Source organism: Onychomys torridus, chromosome 2, assembly GCF_903995425.1.
Source record: "Onychomys torridus chromosome 2, mOncTor1.1, whole genome shotgun sequence".
In the NCBI taxonomy this organism is placed as follows: Eukaryota; Metazoa; Chordata; class Mammalia; order Rodentia; family Cricetidae; genus Onychomys; species Onychomys torridus.
In genome coordinates, this window is record NC_050444.1 from 115,229,431 (window position 1) to 115,251,473 (window position 22,043).

Sequence of the window (22,043 nt, forward strand, 5' to 3'; positions counted from 1 at the left end):
ATTAGGGGCTGGAGAGATGGCTTAGAAGTTAAGAGCACCGACTGCCCTTCCAGAGGTCCTGAGTTAAATTCCCAGCATCCACATGGTGGCTCACAACCATCTATAATGAGATCTGGTGCCCTCTTCTGTATACATAATCAATACATAAATCTTTAAAAATTAATTTATTAATCAATTAAAAAAACAAAATCATCATTTAGATTCAGGAGTACAACTTGATTCAAAACAGAGTTCACATTGGTGTCAGGGGCCTGACCACCCAGCGAAGGTCTTTCCTTCAGTCAGTACAATGTTCCTAAGAGGGCCAAGCCAAGTTTTAGACATAGAAGCTTTTAATTTTTTAAATATGTAATTTTATAAGTTCCTTGAGAATTTCATTGTGTTTTGTGATTATACTCCCCCTCAACCCCACCCATTAACTCCTCCCAGATCACCCCCACCTCCCTGAGGCCAACCTTATTTCTGCTGTCTGCTGTTTGAACTTCCTCACAGTGGCTGGGTCTTAAGCTACTGAGGCCGTAGCCTGGGGGGGAAATTCTGTCGCCCCCCCCCCCCCCACAATGGCTCTGCTGCTGTGCTAAATCTCTCTTGTTCTAATAAAACTTAGACTCAAAGGCTAGAGTGGAAACCTGCGAACTCAGAGAATAGCAACTGGCAACTTCCTCTCGGGTGTCATAAAAACCACTCTCCTACACATGGGTCATTAAAAACCCATGATACGCTCCTCCTCGGTGATACTTCCTGTCAACTAGTTGCTAACCCCACCTCTCTGAGCCTAGATTAATTTTATTTATTTAACACAAATGCAACACATCTTTACATAAACAAATGCAGCATAAACAAATGTAACACATCTTTGCCTAGTTAAACAAATATTCCACAACACTTGCCCCCGTCTAACTTACTGCTCCGGTTTGCGTTGCCATTCAATGGAGCGTGGTTGACCTCCAGAGCCCAGACCCTTAAAGAACACCGAGTCTCCTCTGCCAGCAGCCGTCATTGTCCACGGCTCCATAACCAGAGATGGGAGCTCATCTGTGCAGGAGCTTTTACACACAAATGGCACTTCCCAGTTTTCCTTTGCAGATGGATGAGCAGTCCACCTGTCTTTCCAGTCTGTTTGTCCCCTGCAGTCCCCATTCTCTCGGCCCGTCACTGGCCTGGTTTGTCCCCATCACTGCAAGTGCCCACACCTGCACGAAGAATCAAACCCTTCTCCATCTGACTCACTGATGTTGAAGTCTGGAAGGCAGCTGAGCCACAATGCTTCTCAGAGGTGGTGTTGGGCCAGGAACAGCAGAAGTCAGTTTTTCAGACCGCACCTAACCTGTGAGGAGGGACACCCTGCCGGGCACTGCCAGACTTCAGAGCCCAAAGAAGCACTCTCCTGCCCACAGTTACTAGGAAACAGGAAGAGTGCCCACAAAGAGTTCTTCACAAAGCTCAGTCTAATCAATGTCATGTCCACTGTATCCTGTCTAAATTCTTCATGTTAGCTGTCCCTTTTTTTGATAATAACACATGATTGCTAGCCTCATGAGGACAATCATTCCTCATTTACAAGGCTCCAGGTTCATGTTACTTTGTGTGGTGGGGGGAAGATACACATGTGTGGGATGGGAACCAGACATCAGCCTCCAGTCTCTTCCTCAGGCACTATCTACCTTGTTTTGGGGGCATTCTCTCACTGGCCCTGAGACTCCCTGGTCAGCTGCCCCTGGGATCCACCTATCCCTGCCTCCCCCGGTGCTGGGACTTCAGGTGTGCACCACTCTGCCCAATTTTTATGTAGGTTCTGGGGCATCAAATACCAAACACACAAGCACTTCATGCACCGAGCTGCATCCCACACCCTCCACCTAGTCTTGCTTCAGTCTCCCGTGATCTCCTCTGGAAAACTGGCTGCATCCCCAAAGGTCACTTTCAAAGTTTAACAGCCTGTTGAAACTGCTGTCTGAGAAAAATCCTTGTTTCACGTTGAGTCCCTGGATTAAAGAACACTAACACAGTTAGACAGGAGGGAACAGAGAAAAGGCTGCCTGTGGTTTCAACCTGAGCGTGAGAGGCTGAGACTGGCTAACTTTCAAAAAGAAAGGGGGTAGGAGGGAGAAAATGTGCTGAGGTGATGCCATGGTCACTTTGGAATTCTCTGTTTCTACTTCTGAATCAAGTGGGGCTGCTGAGCTGAATTAAAATTCTCCCCCAATTTTGCACTGACGCTCAACTGTGGCACATAATCCTACGTGATTTTCAGTGAGTTAGGTGTGTGAGAGTTGACTTCCTGGCTGGTATTTCCAACATATGTGACTGTACACATCCTCACTCCTGTTCCAGACCCACCGTAGAAATGGCATCTACAGCAAGGTCTGGGACTCTATGCAAGGAACAGGAAACGGGCTGAGCCAGCACTGGCTGCTCTCTTATGACAGTGCGCACACTGCCAACGTGGAGTTCAAGTGCGTTCAGATATGTGGCATTTTTCACAGGTCATTGTTCTTTATATCTCCATCTCAGAGACGACTTGGGATTTGCTCAGATGATGCTTCGCAAGTCGTAAAAACGACAGTGAACTTCTAATCACGTTTACTTCATGGACATGCAGGAAAGGTTTTGGCTTTTTCATTCATGCCCTTCCCTCTTTTGTGGTAACGAAAACCACAGAGACAGAAGAGCTACAAGGGAGGCCACCTCCTGAATGCAAGGATGGAAGCAGGGGGCGGGACAACGACACATTTTAACACTGGTTTACACTTCTTGCTCACCTCCACCCCACCTCACCCCACCCCATTCCTCCTGCCCAGTGAGTGACTGGCCCACTGAGGAGACTTCACTTGAATTTGTGCTTACATGGAAGGTATCACTTGTTAGCAACATTTTTTTTTTTCTAAATGGAGAAAGGGCAGGGCACAGAACTCAGCTGCCTTGCCCATACCAGGGGCTGACTGAGACTTGGGTTTCTTGGAAAGCAGCACTGCTCAGCACTGGCCTATGGGGGAGAATTAGCTTCCTGGAGAAGCCTTGCTTGTTGGTGTTATATTAAGACTCTGGAAGCTAAAACCTGTGGTGTGTTTCAAAGGAAACTGTAAAACCACAGAATCTTTCAGATGTAAACCATTTATACCAAAGACCTGTGTGTCCTGGGCACATCACTGACCGTAATGCTGATGGCCCACTCTACCCAGGAGCTTCCAGAACTGCTGATAATGGTGTCAGCTAATGTTTGCAGTGTTCACTGTGTTCTCTAAAAAGCATCATTCTAATCCATACTGTATGGGAGAGTGATAACATTTTAGGTTGGTCCTAATATTAACTCATGTTTTACATGAGATCAACCCTACTATTAACCCATTTTATAGATAAAACTGAGGTAAAGAGAGAAGTGATACAGAGAGAATTGAATACAACTTTAAAGAAGTGATTATTAGGGCTGGAAATATGGAACAGTGGGTAACGTGCTTGCTCTGTAAGCATGGGGACCTGAGTTCAAATCCCATGGGAAGTAGAGAAGGAAAATCCCCAGAGGTTCTTAGGCCAGCTAGCCTGGCATATGCAGCGACAAAGAGACCCTGCCTCAAACAAACCTAAGACTGACCTCTGACCTCTACGTGCATACTCAGACATGCACACGCCACACACATTCAGGAATACACATATCACACTCAACAGATTTGAAGGAGGGATCAATGCTTATACACAGGTACTCCCAGCAACCTGGGACAGTTTGACCTTCTAACACATCCAGACCCCACCTCCAGATATTCTTGGTGTTATAAATATTAAAAGGACAGTTGGGGTCCATTCTCTCATAGCCTGGGACAGTTGGCATAAAAGACACTCCCTTTGGTGACACCTCAGCTGAGCATCTTCATTCCTGTGTTGTCAGCCTCACTGTCGCCCTGGGAGTGGTCACTTCCTTTTGCTTTAGCTGAACCAAGAGAGGAGAACGCAGATTTCCACAGAAATTATGATTCTAGGAAAGATTCTGAAGCGGTGGGGAGGGCTGGTGTCTTTCAGTATGCAAACTCTCTTTGGAATGTAAAGAATTCCTTTGGGTTGAGCTCCATGGACATTTGCCACTGAGCTGTGTTCCTGAACTGTGAAACATGAATGTGTGGGCTAGGGATAGTTTCTATCAAGTTTAACAAACATTTTTAAAGAAAAGTTTGCGTGCTGTGGGACTCTCTAGTGACCTTATGTCGCCAAAAGTAGAAATTCACTTAAAGGCTGCAAATGTTGTCGATGTCACCTGTAGTTCAACTGAGGAACAGTTGGTGCCAGGGGTGACTCAGCTGTGCTCATCAGCCAGACCCCACCCCCCACCCTGCCGCCACCCAGCGTGGTGTGCACATCACTCCTGGGGCTAAGCCTCTGCCAGACAGAGCTGACATCTCCTCCCTTGAGTCACTGGAACCTGAAGATCTCTGTTCTTATTTGATCCCAATGTCTACTCTTAGCCCATTACTGTGTCCAGAGAGAGAGGGCGCTTTAATACCTAGTTGCAGAACAGGAGTGTGGTGATTTGAATGAGAATGGTGTTTGAATGTTTGGTACCCATTGGTGGAACTATTTGGGAAGTATTTGGAGGCGTGGCCTTGTTGGAAGATGTGTCATGAGGAGTAGGCTTTGATGTTTCAAAAGCCCACACCATTTTCAGTTAACACTCTTGATGTCTCTTACTGTCTCCTCTCTCTTGCTGTCTTCTCTTTGTCTCTCTGTCTTTCTCTATCTCTGTTTCCCTGCCTGTGGATCAAATTTAGGCCTTAGCTCCTGCTCCAGCCCCATGCCTTCCCAACTGCTGCCATGCTCCATGCCATGGTGGTCATGGACTCAGCCTCAGACACTGTAAGCAAGCCCCAATAAACTTTGTTCTAGAAGTTGCCTTGGTCCTGGTGCCTCTTCACAACAATGAAAAGGTAACAGAGGAGGAGTGAGGCTGCCTTGAGGATTGCAGGCAGACCGGCCTCCCATTGTAACTGGCATCTAGGAGAATCCAATATGGCCTTAACAACTAACCCTCTGAAGTACTATCTCTGAGCCATGTGACTTCGTTGCATAAAGAGTGTCCATTAGCAGCTCCTATGCTGTGCTGAGGCCTTTGGTGCAAACCACATGTGCTGTGTCCATTTGTTTCAGGAGCTAAGCTGCCAAGTCAGTGTCTTAGAATAGAGCTCCATTGTAGAGTGGCTGGAAGGTAAGCCAGGTCTAAGCCTGTGTGTATGCCAAGGGAAGGGACCTGTGCTGCTGCAGGGCCATGAAATGCTTCTGTCTTCTTTGAAATCTCAGGTTAGAAATGAACAAGTATACCTTGTTCTGACCTGGTAGCAAATCTAAGTACAGAGTCCCCAGGTACTGGGATTGCATGTGCACCCTGACACCCAGTCTAAAACAGACCATAATTGTCTAACACAAGCCCATTGTGCACATCAACAAACATGCAGCATGACTAGCTCCGAAACTGGTATTATAGTCAGTCATCGATAGCCTTTGACTGTCATGGCTGGTATATAGTCAGTTGTCGATAGCCTTTGACTGTCATAGCGGGCACTCATTCTACACAGCCCCATCCCTTCAGCCCGAAGTTTATTGTTTGTTTGTTTGTTTTTTAATTAATTTATTTATTATGTACACAGAAGAGGGTGCCAGATGTTGTTACAGATGGTTGTCAGCCACCATGTGGGTGCTGGGAATTGAACTCAGAACCTCTGGGAGAACAGTCGGTATTCTTAACCTCTGAGCCATCTCTCTAGCCCTCAGCCCGAAGTTTAAGGTAGTCAGTGTAAGAATAAGGTGGTGTGCTGAACCACACATCACATTTCATCATGCCATCCTGTTGCATTTCTGACCTTGAAGGAAGATGCAGGAACTAATGATTTCCAGACACCTGTCCGTTCCCCTGATCCATGCAATATCATTCCCCTGTAATTATTCATTTCCACAATCATCCCTCCAACTTGTAGGAAAAGATGGTAAGCACTGAGGCTCCTCTGCTGTCACGGCATACCTGCTCTCTAATCAGATGTTGGATTCAGACTTGCCCACCAGCCCCTTTTCAGGTAGCTTGTTATTACTTTCCCACTGTTGAAAGAAAAAGGGGGAAACAGACCTTTCTAAACCCTCCTCCTACTAGTCAGAAGTCAAACCAGTCGGAACCCATATTTTCTGGCCCTTTTTATTTGCAAATAAGAAATATCGGGGTCACCGTTTCCTCGGGACCCATCAACATGGGCTGAGTTCATACCAAGACTTTGAAGAAGGCGGTCCAGGTCATCACTGAGAAGTAATACATGCGCCTGAGTAATGACTTCCACACTCACAAGTGCAGGTGCGAGGAGATGACCATTTTCCCCAGCAAGAAACTCCCCAACAAGATAGCCGGTTATGTCTCACATATCTGATGGAGAAGGTTCAGACAGGTCCTGTGAGAGGTATCTCTATCAATTGCAGGAGGAAGAGAGAGAAAGGAGAGAGAATTGTGTTCCTGAGGTCTCAGCCCTGGATCAGGAGATCATTGAGGTAGATCCTGACACCAAGGAAATGCTACTAAAGCGTCTATCTGGACTTCAGCAGCCTCTCCAACCTGCAGGTCACTCGGCCTACAGTTGGGATGAATTTCAAAACACCACATGGAACTGTTTGAATCTGTTGACATATTTTCAATAAACCTAAAAAAAAGAAAGAAAAGAAATATGGGGGGCAGCAAGTAGCTCAACTGGAATAAGTACCTGCCACCCAGCCTGATGACCTGAGTTTGACCCCTGGACTTAATAGAAAGAACCAACCCACAAATTGTCCTCTGACCTTCATGCACTTGAGTGCTCACACACATACACACACACACACACACACACACACACACACACACACACACACACACATACACACACTAAATAAATGTAAAAACAGTTCAAGAAAAGGGAAAATGAAATCAGTAGTTGTTCTGAGGAATATGTAAATTAGGGGTTTTGGTCCATAGCTAATGTTTGGGTCACAAAGAAGGAGACCAACTTCTGACCAAAGTGTCTAGATCAGGCAATACCTTTCCTTGGTCAAGAGGATGCACTCAGATACTGAGTGGACTCACAGAGACAGGAAATGCATTGGGTTTTTGTTCTAACTCAGGAGGTAGCTGTGTCTTTTCCCCATTGACAGGGGGTCTGACTTCTAGGACTCATTCAGTTGGCTAGTCTGAAAATAATTGGCACACAGGAAATGGAAGGAAGGGGAAAGGGCTGCAGACCTTCAAATCCCTAGATAGACCTGTGGGCCTTTGAGTAACAAAGGTTTTACTTGGGGAGGAGGGTTGGAACATTTGCATCAAAGTCTTACAAGGTAGGAAAGATAAAGATTGTTCCAAACACAAGTGTTATAGTATTGGATAGAGAAGACTCATATTTCTGACTGGAGAAGACATCCTTGTTGTCCCTCACTGGTTGACTAGGGATGGTTAAAGCTGATTTGCAGTGTCAAAGTGACAGAATTACTTGATTTGCCGTACATGAGAAGGACCAGCACTCACGGTTCCTGTTTATAATGCAGCCTGGGCTTTACTCTGCAATTTCCCATCAGGTTACTGACCTTTCCATGCCCTTCTCTCACCTGTGAAGGCTACACAGTGGAGGCCACAGTCACACATTCATGTGTATCCTTTGATGGCCTGTCTGAAACTTACCCAAGTGCTTTTTTTTTTTTTTTTAAGATTTATTTATTATGTATACAGCATGTATGACTGCAGGCCAGAAGAGGGCACCAGATTTCATTAACAGATAGCTGGGAACCACCATGTGGTTGCTGGGAATTGAACTCAGGACCTTTGGAAGAGCAGTCAGTGCTCTTAACCTCTGAGCCATCTCTCCAGCCCTACCCAAGTACTTTTAAACTCAGATTCTTTGTGTTTGTTTGTTTTGTTTTTGTTGGTGGGGGGGTATTTTTTTTGGTGTGGGGGTTTTATTTTTTGGTTTGTTTTTTGTTGTTGTTTTGTTTGTTTGTTTTTGTTTTTTGGACAGGGTTTGTTTTAGCTTTGTGCCTTTCCTGGAACTCACTTCGTGGACCAGGCTGGCCTCGAACTCACAGAGATCCTCCTGCCTCTGCTTCCTGAGTGCTGGAATTAAAGGCGTGTGCCACCACCTCCCAGCTTAAAATTAAATTCTTAATTTTTGATGTATTTAGCACTCATTTAGATAATGTTTTATTCTACTAAATATTAAAGAAAAACTTTTTACAGAGAGACAGCTTGCCTCAAAAAAAAAAAAAATAGGGACAGGGCAGGGTGGGGAAAGTACAGAAAATTGATCATACTATGGGAAAGGTACTACCCAAGGGCTCAGGGAAGAATTATGGTGTGAAGTGACTTATGAATTCATCTTATATCCTAGAATCTACTTTGTCACAAAGTGTAGGGAGCTGGGTGAAATGGATTCTAGGTACTTTTCCATAAGGAAATGGCAGAGATCTAAGTGTAGGGAGCTGGGTGAAATGGATTCTAGGTACTTTCCCATAAGGAAATGGCAGAGATCTAAATGAGTGAAATACTTGTAGCCCTAAAAAGTAAGGGACTAAGGATAGTCCCTGTCATTCGGAGGACCTCGGTGCCGTCTCTAAATCCATGCTGGGCTGCAGTCTCTCAGGCTGTAAACCAGTAGAGAATGGATGACACAGGATGAGACTATTACCTGATTTACATCCTGTCTTACTTGGCTTCAGCCACGATAGAGGCTGTGGAAGAATGTGAATGAATATACCCAGAGTGGGATCCTGTGCAAATCACTGACTGGCTGATAGAGTCTGATGGTGCAGTTGGGAACATGATGACAGCATCATTTAGTTCCATTCACTGTCACTGTGAGTGTCTTTAGTGGATCTGGGTATTTGCTAGGTACCATGGGAAATCCATTTATGGGATCACTTTGTTCATTCTTTTCAACATCTCTTAATTCCAAAGGAGAAAGACCACTGACCCAAATCATCATAGCCAAATTAATCAAAGCAAGGTTGTTTGTTTGTTTGTTTTTTCATTCTTGTACACAGGCTTCATCCACCTATGGCTGGGTTCAAGAGATCAGCATTGGACATGGGCAAAATAAGGATTTTATAGCTCAGGGTAGGGGGGTTCCAAATGGGAGGTTTGACAGTCAAATAGGCAGAGCTGCAGAAACAGAACATATGAGATGGGCTTAACAACAGTTGGTCATATAACCTTTTCAAACAAAGGTACGATTGCTGTTCCTTGGAACAGGCGGTACAGAACCATGTGTAGTTAAGATTACAGGTAGGGCATTGCCCAATCTTTGAGAAACAGATTTAATCATAAACAAGAATGAACCTAGTTTGTCTTTATTGTAAAACAGCTTTCAAGCCCAGGATGGAGGCAAGCTGGCTAATCACATCCCATAGTGAGATGAAGGAAGGAAAGAAGGAAGGAAGGAAGGAAGGAAGGAAGGAAGGAAGGAAAGAAAAGAAGAAAAGAAACAAAATAAGGACATGGCTGCTACTAAGGGGTTGAGGTTTTTGTCATAGATGCAAAGGAGAAAACAGGCAGAGACAGAGACATATTGGAGAGTCCAGAGTGAACTTGACCAGCAGACTGAGCCAGGCTACATTGAGGAAAGAAGGGAGCAAAGGAGGGGAACCAGGAAGAGTGGCCAAGAGAGCAAGAGGCCAAGAGGTAAACAGGGCTGGAAGCAGCCAAAATGTCTGGGTTACATAGGGAAGAGCAGCCCAGCCCAGTTACTGTGCTGGAGGTGTGTGTGTGTGTGTGTGTGTGTGTGTGTGTGTGTGTGTGTGTGTGTGTGTTGGAGGGTATGCTAGCCAAAAGGACCCTGTTACAGGTAGGGACTGAAGGATGCTGGGAGAACCTGGCTGCCAGCATCAGCTCTAATACATTAATTGGGCTCCTGGGTTATCTGTTCACCCTAGGTTTGAGACCTAACACACACACACACACACACACACACACACACACACACACACACACATACAAACACACACGTTTATAAATTATGCAGGGAATTAAAGCTAGAAGAGTCAAGTACAGACTCATATTTACTTGAGTCAAAGAGCTAGGGTTGCAAACTCCTAACATTCCATGACACAAGCTACCCTTCCTGCTCCCCATTGCTGCACAGCACCCCTGAGTGCCAGTGCAAACACACCCAAATCAACGTCTCTTTGGTCCCTTTGTGGTCCCTGCCTTGTCCAAGCCAAGTTGCAGGAGCTCATGCCTTAACCTAAACCATCAAATTATGCTTTAGTTTTAAATCCACCTACACAAAGAATAAAGTGTGTGGACACAGACATGCACATTCTGGCCAACATTTCAGTTGACGTGTCTGTGTGTCACTCCGAAGCCTAACTCACCTTTCTTTCTCACAGTGTCTCTATCAGGTGTGTGCTTAGCCTCTAGATAAGCATCTTAAAGGTGGGGTAGGGGATTCTACTATCAGGAATTGAACCCTGGGAGTGATTTAATATTCAGCATCAACGCAGATCTAGGAAAGCTAGTGTAGTAGAGAAGACCATCAAAGAATATCTGATAGGACTAGCCTGAGCTCACTTATGCAGGTTCATTCAGGTAGGGGATGGAGAAAATATATGTGCTGTTTGGGGTCATTTTTGAGATAGACCAAAGCCCAGGTGACTGCCAGAGGTGGAAGGTGCAGTTGAGACCTGTGATGTTGCTAATTGATTGTATTTTTACATTTCAGGAAGACCTGTCTGAGGTGGTTGATAACAGCGTGGTGGCAGAGCAGCAGAGGGCATTGGAGTCACCTGACAGTGTGGTAATTCAGGTTTGGGATTTACTCTGTTGGGGTAGTATGTCAAGTGAACTGTGCTCCACAAGAAAAGGAGATGATTGTAATGTCAAATCCTTTCCTAGTGGCAGAAGGTTAAGGTGTCTTAAAACCTGGTGTCAATGCACAGTTATGTCACTGATCACACTCAGGTATGCAGAAGTGTCCTTTATGTGCCATTCTGTTCTGGTAGCCTAACCAGGTGTTTAAAAGACTCCTTTGAGCCAACAAAATGGCTCAGCAGGTAAAGGGGCTTGGTGCCAAACCCAATGGCCCGAGATCAGTCACTGAGATTCACATGATAGAAAGAGAAAACTGACTCCAAAAGTGGTCCTCTGACCTCCATACTCACTCGGCAGCAAGCACACACACGCGCACACGCACGCGCGCGCACGCGCACACACACACACACACACACACACACACACACACGCGCGCACACACACGCACACACACACGCACACACACACACACACACACACACACACACACAATATTTTTAAAGACATCCTTTTGCATTTAAAATTTAAGACTGCCTTATCTTAACACAATGCCATGAATAAAATTTTCAAATGGAAAAATTTGTAGTTTGATAAAGATACTATAACTTTAGTGTTCCTTACATTTTTAATTTCATTTTTCTTTAAAAGCTAGAAGTCTGGGGACATCACTGAGTGGATGAGTGCCAGGCCCTAAAGCTTATGAACTGTTGGCTGGTTAGTTGGTTGGGTTTTTGCAGGGAGGAGGGAGATAGGGACTTATGTAGCCCAGGTTTGCCTAAAACTCCGATAGCCAAGGCTGACTATGAACTCCTGCCTCTGCCTCTCAGGTTCTGGGATGTCTGCCTTCAGCCCCACACCCAGCAAGCTATCAATTTGTGTCTATCAAATGTTTGTTGCTATTCATTTTTCCTTGCTTTTTAATCCAGGTTTTCATTTCTATGTACTAGTTTGTACTTTAAGAATTGTTTTCATTTATTTTTTTAAAGATTTATTTACTTATTTATTATATATGGTGTTCTACCTGCATGTATGCCTGCAGTCCAGAAGAGGGCACCAAGTTTCATTATAGATGGCTGTGAGCCACCATGTGGTTGCTGGGAATTGAACTCTGGAAAAGCAGCCTGTGCTCTTAACCTCGGAGCCATCTCTCCAGCCCAAGAATATAATGTAGATTTTTTTGTTTGTTTGTTTTTTGTTTTTTGTTTTTCGAGACAGGGTTTCTCTGTGTAGCTTTGGTGCCTGTCCTGGATCTTGCTCTGTAGACCAGGCTGGCCTCGAACTCACAGAGATCCGCCTGGCTCTGCCTCCTGAGTGCTGGGATTAAAGGCGTGCGTCACCCACCTATTTGCAACTATGTGTACTGTGAGTGTCTGTACTGAGTATGTGTACATGCTAGTTAGGATTGCTATTGCTGTGATGGAACACTATGACCAAAAGCAAATGGAGAGGAAAGGGTTTATCTTGCTTGTACTTCTGTGTCACAGTTCATCGTTAAAGGCAAGCAGGGCAGGAGCCTGGAGTTAGCATTTGACCCAGAGGCCATGTAGGAAGCTGCTTCCTGGCTTACTCATCATAGCTTGCTCAGACTACTTCTAGAACCCAGGACCACCTGCCGAGTGGAGCTCCACTCACAGTGAGTTGTACCCTCTCCCATCAATTACTAATTAACAAAATGCCCTACAGGCTTTCCTACAGCTGGGTCTTTGAGTTTCTCTCCTCTCAGATGACTCTAGCTTGTGTCAAGTTGACATTGAAGAACAAAACAAAACAAGCCAATTGATCCCTAGTCAGCTTGACACACAAACACATCACTTTTAACTTTGACATTTCCTTTCTCATTTGTTCCCAAAAAATGACATGTTAATATTAATTTTGCAATATAAAACACAAATAACTTTAAAAGTCCCACAGTCCTTACAAATTCAAACACTGTAAAAATTGTCTCTCTTAAATAGACAGTCCCTTTTAAAATCCAAAGCTTCCCTAAAAAATCTAGCCTCTATACAACTCCAAAATCTCTTTAAAAGTTTAAAGTCTCAGCTGGGCCGGTGGTGGCACATGCCTTTAATCCTGGCACTCGGGAGGCAGAGCCAGGTGGATCTCTGAGAGTTCGAGGCCAGGCTGGTAGAGGGAGATCTCGGTCATTAAGTAAGAAAATGCATCACAGGCTTGCCTTTTGCAGATCTTATAGATGCATTGCCTCAGTTGAGATTCTTTTCTCTCATATGACTCTAGTTGGTCTCAAATTGACATAAAAATACTCAGATGCTAATGCCTACAGAAACCAGAATAGTGTGTCTGATCCCCTGGAGTGGGAGTTACAGGTGTTTTTGAGCCACTTGGTATGGGTGCTGGCCGGGAAGCAAACTCCTATCCTCTGCAGGAGCAGTACAGATTCTTAACTCGGCACTCTAGCCCCAGTTTATGTTTTTATGTCACTGAAGTTTCCATCATTCAGGAACTATGGATAACAAGAGTATATAGAAAGTATACGATGGCTGGGTGTGGTGGCGCATGCCTTTAATCCCAGCACTTGGGAAGCAGAGGAAGGCAGATCTCTTGAGTTCAAGATCAGCCTGGTCTACTGAACTAGTATCAGGACAGCCAGGGGTAACCAAAAAAACCCTCTCTTGAAATATCCTCTCTCCCCCCCCAAAAAAAAAAAACCAGAGAATTTGATATTTCAAACATTTCCAAATAAAATGCCTTTGAAAATTCTCTAAAATTATATTCTAAACACCTAAATAAAAACAAATATATGTAGTCCTGGGTGTGTGACTTGTTAGTAGAATACTTAACTAGCATGCCTGAGGCCCTGGGTGTCATCCCTTGCACCACAAAAAGAGAACTTTGGAAATACTAAAGTCTGGGCTGGAAAGATGATTTAGTGATTAAGAGCACTAGCTGCTCTTCCAGAGAGGATCTGGGTTTGATCTGCAGTGCCCACCTGGGGCTCACAATCATCTGTAACTCCAGTTCCAGGGGATTTCTTCTGGCCTCCAGAGGCACTGCATAAACTTGGTACACAGACTAGAGGCTGGCAGATCAGCTGGCCTGAAATACACAGCACAAAAACAAGAGAGACCCTGCCTCATTTGGGTGGAAGCTGATAACTGACTCCAGAAAGTTCTCCACTGATCTCCAGACATTGCACTAATAATAATAAGTAAAAATCAAAATATTTTCTTATAGAAAGAATCAAATGAAGACCCCTAGAACCACAGCCTAGCAGCTATTCCATAAGCTCTCTGATTATAGCATTCTCCAAGAACTGGTGACCAGCCGATCTCTTCCTCTAATTAGCTGAGTGATGATAGTATCTGATACTGAGGAATGTTCTTGTGATTGAGGTATCCACACAGCTAATTGTATTTTGAAAACATGAAAGCACAATACAAATGCTTAGTGGTTCTTGCATACTGCATGGCGCCTTGGACAGAGGAACAGCCTTCCACAGACAGAATTTTGGAGTGTTATAATTCTGGAGCAGGCATTTCCAGAGTCTAGAGACAGCATGGCACTTACTGGAATCCAGCAGGCAAATCACATCACTACCTCCACTTTTTATGACTCTTGAGAAGACATGGGGTGCTTCATTTTTCTTAGTTAATGCTAGTGTCCACTAGGGGCGTTGTCAGCAAAAGCACAAAACTGAAAGTTACTGTTCCACTTATGTCCTGCTCCCCTTTTTTGACCAAGCCTCTCTCCAAGTATCTTAGGAGCAAAGTTAAACGGGAGACAATAGAAAAATCAACCTGGTTTTCCCTTGCCACCTCTCTGAGCATCCTGTTGTCTCAAAACACATTTTTGAAGCCCACCATTGTTTTGATGACAATAACACAGCCATTTTACAGTGCCCTTCTTGCTTCTCTCCTTCTTGACATCCATGTAATTTTCCTTCCTTTTGTAGGCTGCCTGTCAGATGAAACAGCAAACATATTCAACACAAGCATCCGTCAACTCACAAGAGATATCACCAGCACCAAGTCCCTTGTGTCAATCAAAAGATGGAGACCTCACAGACTCTGGTACGACTTGTCTAACCAAAACTGCCTATGAATCTTTGGAGAAGAAAAATGTTGTGATGCTCTGAGGAAAGGATGAGGCGGGAGGCAGGACACCGGGCTCTGTATCCCTCCTCTACTTCAGTACTGTTGAGTTAAACACCTCACTTCCTGCCCTGTTTCCTCAATTCTTCACCATCTGCACTGCCTAATAGTTACTGAATATAAACACAGAGGAGAAGAGGCCCTCCAAAGAGGCATTTGATGAAACTAAAGCCCACAGACTGCCTGCCAGTCTCTCCCAAAGACCAAGGTTAAGTCATAGATAATGTCTCTAAAACCATAATGAAGGCAGTTTTTAACACTATGTATGTAGAAGCCATTGAGGATTTCAGTAAAAAGTTGGTATTCAGGGCCAGGCATGGTGGTGCCTGTAATCCCAGCGTTTGGGAAATGGAGGTAGGAGGCCCGGGAATTTTAGGTCCTCCTCAACTAGAGAATTCAAGGCTAGCCCAGGCTCTAGGAAATCTCATCTCCAAAAGAAAGAGGAGAGAGAAGTGGGCAAGGATGGGATTCAGGTAGCTTAAATTATGATGGAGAGTGAGAGTTCAAAGTCAAACTTCAAAGCAAGTGATCGGTATTTCCACCTTGCTTTTATGCAGTATTTATCAGTAAAAAGCAGGGGTGCTGCTGCTGGAAAGGTGGCTCAGGGGTTGAGTGCTTGCTGCTCTTCCGGAAGACTAGAGTTTGATTCCCAGCACCCACAGCAAGCAGCTCACAACTGCCTGTAACTTGAGCTCTAAGAGACCTGACACTTTTCTTCTGGTCTCCATGAGCACGTGCACTCACATGTTCTTGCCCCCACACATATGTATGATTACAAATAAATAAAACCCCAGTACTCAGGTAAGCAGATCTCTGTGAATTGGAGGCCAGTCTGATCTACATAGTGAGTTCCAGGCCAGCCAGAGCTACATAGACAGACCTAGACCTTGTCTCAAAAAAATGGAACACACTAAAAAGGCTCACCCATGACGAATTTATAACCCTGTGCTGACCAGCAGTCTTTTAAATGTTTCTCTGTAAAAAGTTTAGCAAGCAGGTATTATTTGGTTTTATATTAAGGTACTCGAACGTTGTTAGCAAACAAACTGTGACCTACAGGTTAAATGTAGCCCACCACCTGTTTTGACTTCATCCAGGAGCTAGAGAGGGTTTTATGTTTTAAAGACTGAAAACAGCTGAAAGCCAGTTTTATGAAAACTACATGAAATTCATACTCCAACGTTCTTTAACATATCATTGAGCATTGTTTACATATTGTCTGGGGCTGCTTGGCCATTCTGATGCTCTGTGATGGAGTTAAGCAGCTCTGGCAGACAGTGTGGCCTAAAATGCCCAAACTTGTATATCTGGCCATGGATACATTTGGGGGACTTATTAAGGCAACTCCATGTAGTTAAAAAGGAGATTTATTTGGGGGGTAACTTACAGCTAGTAAAGGGATTGGTTACAAGATCCAGGAGAGGTAAGGTACAGTCCAGCTGGGTTCTCTGGAGAACTCCGTTCGGTCTACCATCCAGCATCCAGGATCACCAGGAACCCAGAGAGCCGGCACACCGGATCTTGAGTCTTAAGGGCTCCCATCTCAGCCCTGCCTCAGGAGCAAGCCATAAGTAGGCATGACAGTAACCGGAAGCCTCACTGGGGGTAGTACTTCCAGGTCAAAACAGCTGGAACAGCTATCCACTACAGATATAGATCAGGAGGGGCTGGCTGATGTACATTGTGCATTCATACCAGGTAATAACAATCCATGGCCCTGTGTTTAAAGATACAGGAACTATATTCATCTCTCATCTACTTAAAAATGTTTACTGCTGGAGAGATGGCTCAGAGGTTAAGAACATTGGCTATTCTTCCAGAGGTCCTGAGTTTAATTCCCAGCAACCACATGGTGGCTCACAACCATCTGTAATGAGATCTGGCCCTCTTCTGGTCTTCAGGGATACATACAAACAGAACACTGTATACATAATAAATAAATAAATCTTTAAAAAAAAAGCTGGGCTGTGATGGTGCACGCCTTGAATACCAGCACTCAGGAGGCAGAGCCAGGCGGATCCCTATGAGTTCCAGGCCAGCCTGGTCTACAGAGTGGGATCCAGGAAAGGCACAAAGCTACACAGAGAAACCCTGTCTCCAAAAACAAACAAACAAACAAACAAAAAAATGTTTACTGAATACTTGATTTGAGCCTGGCTTTGAGTTGAGTTCTGTGAGAGAAACAAATGCAAAGATTGGCTGGAAAGATGGCAGTTAAGAAAGAGCATTTGCAGCTCTTGCAGGGGACTGGACTTTGTTTTCTAGCATTCACATAGCGCAGTTCATAACCACCTGTAACCCAGTTCCAGGGGATCTGGTGCTGTTTTCTGACCTCTGTTGGCACCATGCACCATGTGGTACACTGATATACACACAAACAAAACACTCATTCACATAAAATAGAAATAAATCTTTTCAGTCCCAGTGGCACACGCCTTTAATCCTAGCACTGGTAGGCAGAGGCAGGTGGATCTCTGTGAATTTGAAGCCAGCCTCGGCTACATAGTGAGTTCCAGGATATCCAGGGCTATGTAGAGGGACCCTGTCGCTAAAAACTAAAAATAAATCTTATAAAACAACCAAAAAGTGACTTAGGACAGGGAGGTGGGGGGAGGAGAATGCCATCTCTAGCATCTTCCTGTTCTCTCTCTTTACTCAGACAACTAAACTAGTCACTCATAAAAGCAGAGAAAGGGGTTGGGGATTTAGCTCAGTGGTAGAGTGCTTGCCTAGCAAGCACAAAGACCTGGGTTCGGTCCTCAGCTCTGAAAAAAAAAAAAAAGATAAAAGCAGAGTAAAGCAGCCATGAATTGTGCTGGCATTGTATGCCATGTTTATGGTAGATGAATGAGAGAGAGAGAGAGAGACAGAGACAGAGACAGAGACAGACTTAATGTTCTCTTTCTGGAGTTGTCCTTTTTGTTATTTCTGGGGCTATATCACTGGATTGTTCCATCTTAGCTAGGAGGTCATTAGATCAGCAAGTCCCCTGTGTAAGGCAGGGGCAGCTGGGTGAGGCCTGGAGCAGGCCAGGCTGGAGGCGGGCACCTCACCCACACTGCTCTGTCACTCCCCTGACCTGCTGAGTAAGGCTTAACTGCATTTGCTCGTCGACAGTGAGCCAGTTTGACTACGTAGGAATCTGCTGTTTGGATGCCTGAATCTACTTCTATACTTTTGAACCCAGCTCCCCTGTGTTATCAAATCGTAATTATTGATTAGAGAACCCCCACAGAGCCCCTTCCTTTGCCAGCTTCCTCTGTTTTGTGCTAGAAATTCTCCTCCTCCTCCTCTTCCTTGTACCCCTTCCCTGCTCTGGAGCAGGGTGCAGGCAGGGGGACTATGTCTTGCTTTGGTAACCCAGGCTGGCCTTGAATTCAAGGGGACCTTCCTGCCTAAGTCTCCTGAGTACTGAGATGACAGTAGTGTGCCGCCACACACAGCCAGAAGCAGACTTTTCCATACAGAACTGTACAGCCAATATTTGATTGTGCCACACAGCTACTGCGGCTTTCCACTTCTACCGGTGTGCTATAGCAACATAACTAAGGAACAGTGGGTCTATGTTTCAGTGCTGGTTTATGGGCACTGAAATTTTGATTTCATATCAATTTTACCTGTCTTAAAATATGATTTTTCTCTTTTTGTTTTTTTTTTTCTTTTGAAATTATATAAACCCTCTTGTTATGGACAGTGGCCTGCCAATACCTGCTATCACATAGGCAGAGGTCTAGCATACCTTTGAAACCTGGTCTTCTAGTTGCTATGCTTTAGAAACTACTGACCAGTAGGTGGCGCTACTACTGTCATCAACCCCTGTGGAGCTCCCTCGACCCTTGTGGTGATCAGACTTGGTTATTGCAAAGCTGTCTGCAGAGACCTCTGTAGACATGATCTCAGATCAGAGCACCTGATATGTGGAAAATTTAGTTCTTCATTCACTAGAGTCAGGTTAGTTACATGCAAAGTACATGTTTGGAAATAGATATTGGGTATTTTAAGCATCTTTTTTGGCCTAGAAGCTTTTTTTCTGTTTTAGAAAAATACATTCTTTTTAAAAAATATTTTTTTTATTTATTTATTTACTTATTTATTATGTTCACAAAAGAGGGTGCCAGATCTCATTACAGATGGCTGTGAGCCACCATGTGGGTGCTGGGAATTTAACTCAGGACCTCTGGAAGAACACTCAGTGCTCTTAACCTCTGAGCCATCTCTCCAGCCCCCGAAAAATACATTCTTAAACAATAATTTAAAAAAAAATTAACCTTTAAGGGATAGAAAGGTGGCTCAGCAGTTAAGGGCACTTGCTCCTCTTCCAGAGAACCGAGGACTGGTTCCTAGTACCCATGCGGCAGCTCACAACCATCTGTAACTCTAGTTCCAGGGAATCCAATGCTTCTGGCCTCTTCGAGCATTGCACTCATGTGCACATACCCATATGCAGACACTCACAGTACAATAATTCTATTAACTAAATGACTAAACCTTTATACAATATTATAACTCCTTTAACAACAGTTTTATTTATGGCCTTGGAAAGTATTTTTTTCATATTTTTATTATACTACAAATTCATACATATGTGTGTGCATGCTTACCTGTGTTTATATGGGTTGAGTAATCTTGACCAAAATACTTGGGGCTAGAGATATTTCAGATTTTGGAACATTTTCGTATACTTAAAGAGATAGATTGGGAATAGTATCCAAATCTGAATTCAGAATCCATTTATGTTTTATATACACATTCTGAATACAGCCTGAAGGTTGTTTGGATGGTTCTGTATTTTGAGTTTCTCCTATCACATGAAGTCATGTGTTGAATTTTCCATTTGTGCTGTCATGTCAATGATCAAAATATTTCAGCTATCTGGATTAGGGGTGCTTAGCCTGTGATATTAGAGATAAACTCAAAGTAATTTTTATCTTCAATCATATGCTTTATTAGTAAAATCCCTTGTACATCTTAATTGATGTGTTGTACTCTGATTGAAAGTATTTAGGCGCAGTTTCTTCTTATCCTTTGTTTCATTTTTCATTTTGCCACATGGGACATTGAACCTGGGACCTCCTGAGGTAAACATTCTTCTAAACTCGAGGTCTAATGTCATAATAGCTTTTATACTCATTGCAATGTATGCTTTTGTGTACCTAAATATTTAGTCATCTGAGGATTTTCCATGCTGATTTTCATGGTGTGCTTTGAGGGGTTTTGTTTTTTTTTAACTAAGCATACCTAAAATTGGTAAGTTGACAGATTTGAGGAGTTAATGTTTTCATCTCACAAAGTGCCATAGCAGTGCCATGTTTTGTCCTGTGGACGAGGAGAGCAGTGACCCAGCCTTTCCCTCAATAGTGCCTCATGTTCCGGAACGCAGTGACAAGCAGACCCCCGCGTGCTCCAGTGGATGACCAACAAGCTGCTTCTCCTACTTGCTAACCATTGTGTTTTATCACTGTCCAGGGAACTTCCAGGCTCCTCTCTCCGTGGACCCTGCAACGTGTCCCATTGTCCCTGGACAGGAAATGATCATAGAAATCTCCAAGGGGCGCTCAGGGCTTGGTCTCAGCATCGTAGGAGGAAAAGACACACCTTTGGTAAGTGTCTAGAAGTAAATTATGTCTGCTGTCCCAGAGTTGCTGAGGCTCATTATGGCCCAGGATACTTGTATTGGAGGCCTGACAAAACAAACAAGATATAAATACTCATTCCCTAAAACAAGGAAACTCAGGAGCTGCAGGCATTACAGAAACCTGGTCCCCTGCTCCTGGTTTGCAGGCCTCGCCTCTCTGCATCTACCCACCTGCCCTCGAGCATGTTGGCCTTCAGCTGACTCTCCAGTGAAGTACCCAGCCCAGAAGTAAATGTGCTCTGAGCCTGTTGTTATTGACCAAAGGATTTTAACTCCTTATGTTTGATCAAAACACTGCAACTGAGGACATTTATGTCCTAACTTTCTCCTCTGCCTCTACAGTCAGAAATTGCCGCATATGGCATCCCACGTAAGTGTGATTTCCCTTGGATGCTGGAATTGCCCAGGCCCCACAGGCAGTTGAACTGCCTGCCCCTTACATGGGCTTCTGCTTCCATACTGCTCTAAACTCCTGCATTTCTCTTCGTCTAGTATGGGATACTGTGTCTGTCCAGCTCTTGTTGTTGAGGAAGGAGAGACTTTTCCTTACAGCCTTTCTTTTGGGTGATATGACTAAGTTATATTATTAAACAATATAATATTCATATATTATTTTAGTAATCTTGACTCACTGGGTGGTAGTAAAGCTTGGAGATTTTTATAAACACCAGGAAATGGTTTATAACAGTGATCCTTGCCATATTAAAACCATTGGAATAGTATTGAGAAACTATGCCCTGACATGGGTACTGGTACCCTCCTAAAAGCCTGTTTTTCCCCCATTTTCCCAAAGAGATACCTTAAATACCATAAGAAGTGAACTTGTATAAATAAAGCTGTATTTAAACAAAACAGGGAAATTAAATTTTAGAGTAGTTCTATATTGAATTCTTTCATGATAAAAATTTTAACTCCGGGTTGGGGATTTAGCTCAGTGGTAGAGCGCTTGACTAACAAGTGCAAGGCCCTGGGTTCGATCCTCAACTCAAAAAAGAAATTTTTTTAACTCTTTGGGGGCTGGAGAGATGCCTCAGTGGTTAAGAGCATGGGCTGCCTTTCCAGAGGACCTGGGTTCAATTCCTGGTACCAACATGGTGTCTCCTGGCTATCTATTAACTCCAGTTCCATGAGATCCAATACCCGGGCATTGCACACATGTGTTGTACATACATACACATAAAATAACAAATTTAACCATCTGATCTCTTTGTTGTAGATAAATCTCTTTTTATGACTTAGCCTAAGATAGAACTAGATTTCCCAGAAGACTCAGAAGAATGGAGTCGGCTGAGCTGAGCAATCATGACCTTGCTCTCTCGCCTCTGTTGTTATTAATACAGTTCTGCTCTGTGTGGGACCCTCAGGATTCCTGACCCAGATGTGTGTGCTGTCCTCTACCAGTGGCATGTGCTCAGGCCTCTGGCTGAGAGTACTCAGCCTCCTCTCCCCGCTGCCCGAGGCCTTACAGAACATCTTGCTCTGCTTCTCTTGACACCTCAAGAAAAGCAAA

At 44.2% G+C, this 22,043-nt stretch overlaps 1 protein-coding gene and 1 pseudogene across 2 annotated transcripts in view; both read left to right on the forward strand.

Annotated features, from left to right (window-relative positions):
* Nucleotides 1-22,043, forward strand: part of Patj (PATJ crumbs cell polarity complex component) — a 325,946-nt gene that overhangs the window by 237,586 nt on the left and 66,317 nt on the right. For both annotated transcript variants that reach the window (XM_036177074.1, XM_036177075.1), the window contains 3 exons: nucleotides 10,701-10,784; nucleotides 14,700-14,817; nucleotides 20,365-20,498. In XM_036177074.1, the coding sequence (XP_036032967.1) occupies nucleotides 10,701-10,784; nucleotides 14,700-14,817; nucleotides 20,365-20,498 (336 nt within the window). The remainder of the gene's footprint in view (nucleotides 1-10,700; nucleotides 10,785-14,699; nucleotides 14,818-20,364; nucleotides 20,499-22,043) is intronic.
* On the forward strand, nucleotides 6,222-6,637 carry LOC118577076 (annotated as a pseudogene).